Here is a 1,878-nt window from a genome sequence, read left to right as displayed (position 1 = left end):
AATAGTTGACATGTAGTAAAGAGAAATACAAGGAGTCTGAAGAACTTACCACTGAATAGGTCCACCTGGGAATCTTCGACAGGATAGGGTTCATCCGGTTCTGAATCATTGGATGGCTGGGGAGCAATTTGCATTGCCCCTTGCAGAGAAGGTAGAGGTGCTGCAGGTGGTTGCAGTGGCGGAGGTGCTGGTACTTGTAGGGATGCTGCAACAGGTGCTTGCAGTGGCGGAGGTGCTGTATGAGGTACTTGTAGGGATGCTGCAACAGTTGCTTGCAGGGGTGCAGGTGAGGGAGCTGCAGCAGATACTGATTGAACAGCAGCAGGGATGGAACCTGCCAAAGCGGCTGCAATATTTGCTGGAAGTTGCAACAGGAGGTCCCGTATCTCGGTAAGGGTCCCCGCAATAACTGTAATGGAGGTTAAATGTTGCTCACTATGCATGTCTAAGGGAACTCCAGCATCAACAAGGGCTTTAACAGTACTTCAGATTTGAAGTGTTTGATGGGGAAAACAGTTGTCACTTCAATGGGGAGAAGCATTTGTCAAACTGGTATCATTTTCTCATAACATGAAATTAAATTCAGTCATCTTGAATGAATGTATTGATGTCCTGGTAACTTAATGGGACATCATTTTAAAAAGTCAAGATAAATGTGTTCCATCACAAATCAAATGATGTCAACATGACAAATTCCTCTGCCCTGCATTAGAAAGAAACATACCATCGTTTGAGGAGGGCACAAGGCTGGAGTACACAAGCTCGCTGACCACAGCTTGCGTTGGTTCCGCCTCCTCCACATTACCACCTGCAGAGGCAGTTTCGCCAGCACTAATATCAGCATCATTCACTATTGTGCTTGTCACGCCACTATACCGTTGAAGACGGGCCTGCCTCAACTTTTCCAAATCCATCTGCAAGAAACAAAAAAACTGCAATGGTACCATGCGAAGCCATTAAGTGAGCCCCCTGCTGGACACTTTCCCTACGCGTCTCCTCCCTATGAGATTCTTGACTTCACTCTGTTCGCACTGAAAACTGATACCTAACGACTTGCCACAGTTTGAAGCAAAAACATTTGCCTTTGAGCAACGTGCCTACAGAACGTGGCCTGCGGCTTCCCCTTTATTCCGGGGATGACATTCTACAACGAGGGCCTAACTATAGTTTCAGACGTTGGAATCGAAATAGCAAATAATTGAAACCAAGCGTATCGGGAAATAAGAACATGGGAAAAATAGCCAACCACTACCATTCTAGTGACACCACGATCACCTAACCCAAACAACTGGGCATAAAAAATGAATCGTTTTCAAACAGGGACAGACACAAATATAAAGCGTCCCTTAAAAACTGACGTAGAAATATGACGTAGAGATTAAGGAACAGTGAACCTTCAAAAACTTCCCTGTCGTTGTATACCGTGGAATAACTTTGCTAACCCGCTCCAACAGTCACCAGGAGTTACAGCGAGAAAACGGTTTTGGCGGGAGACACGTTCTGCGAGGTGGTCTGTGGTCTGCGCATGCGTCATGACACCAGGCCGCATTGGGCAGCAAGGCAGTGCGACGACATCACAAGACACCACTCACAGTACAGGGCAATGATGGCACATTTGTCTGATTGTCCTTATCATGTTTGGACATGATTTTTGTTATTTATATGCAAAGATATACGCTGACTTAGGAGTCACGCGCACGACTTGACTGCACAGTGGTACCTGAACCCGGTATATGCACCCACTCCCTGCCAGCTAATTTGAAGCGGCCGGTCTCGCCGCCACCTTGCCGAGTGGCAGGGTCGCCAACAGACCGCAGAAGGCAACGCAATGCGACGGCGTTAGAAGCCACCACTCTTTCAAATTTTCTCATAACGGAT

The 1,878-nt window shown here is 47.0% G+C and overlaps 1 protein-coding gene across 1 annotated transcript; it reads right to left on the bottom strand.

Moving 5' to 3' along the window:
* Positions 1 to 49: 49 nt before the first annotated feature.
* LOC127751758 (cyclin-dependent kinase inhibitor 1C-like) lies at positions 50 to 1,040 on the bottom strand (the record flags this gene model as incomplete). Its single annotated transcript, XM_052275775.1, has 2 exons — positions 725 to 1,040; positions 50 to 409 (listed from the first exon to the last, which is right to left on the bottom strand). Coding segments are annotated over exons 1-2 (583 nt in total), but the record flags the coding sequence as incomplete, so codon positions are not given.
* Between the last annotated feature and the right edge of the window lie 838 nt (positions 1,041 to 1,878).

The sequence above is a fragment of the Frankliniella occidentalis genome, unplaced genomic scaffold, assembly GCF_000697945.3.
Source record: "Frankliniella occidentalis isolate FOCC.00 unplaced genomic scaffold, Focc_3.1 Scaffold910, whole genome shotgun sequence".
NCBI lineage: Eukaryota > Metazoa > Arthropoda > Insecta > Thysanoptera > Thripidae > Frankliniella > Frankliniella occidentalis.
This window is presented reverse-complemented; position numbering and strand designations above follow the sequence as displayed.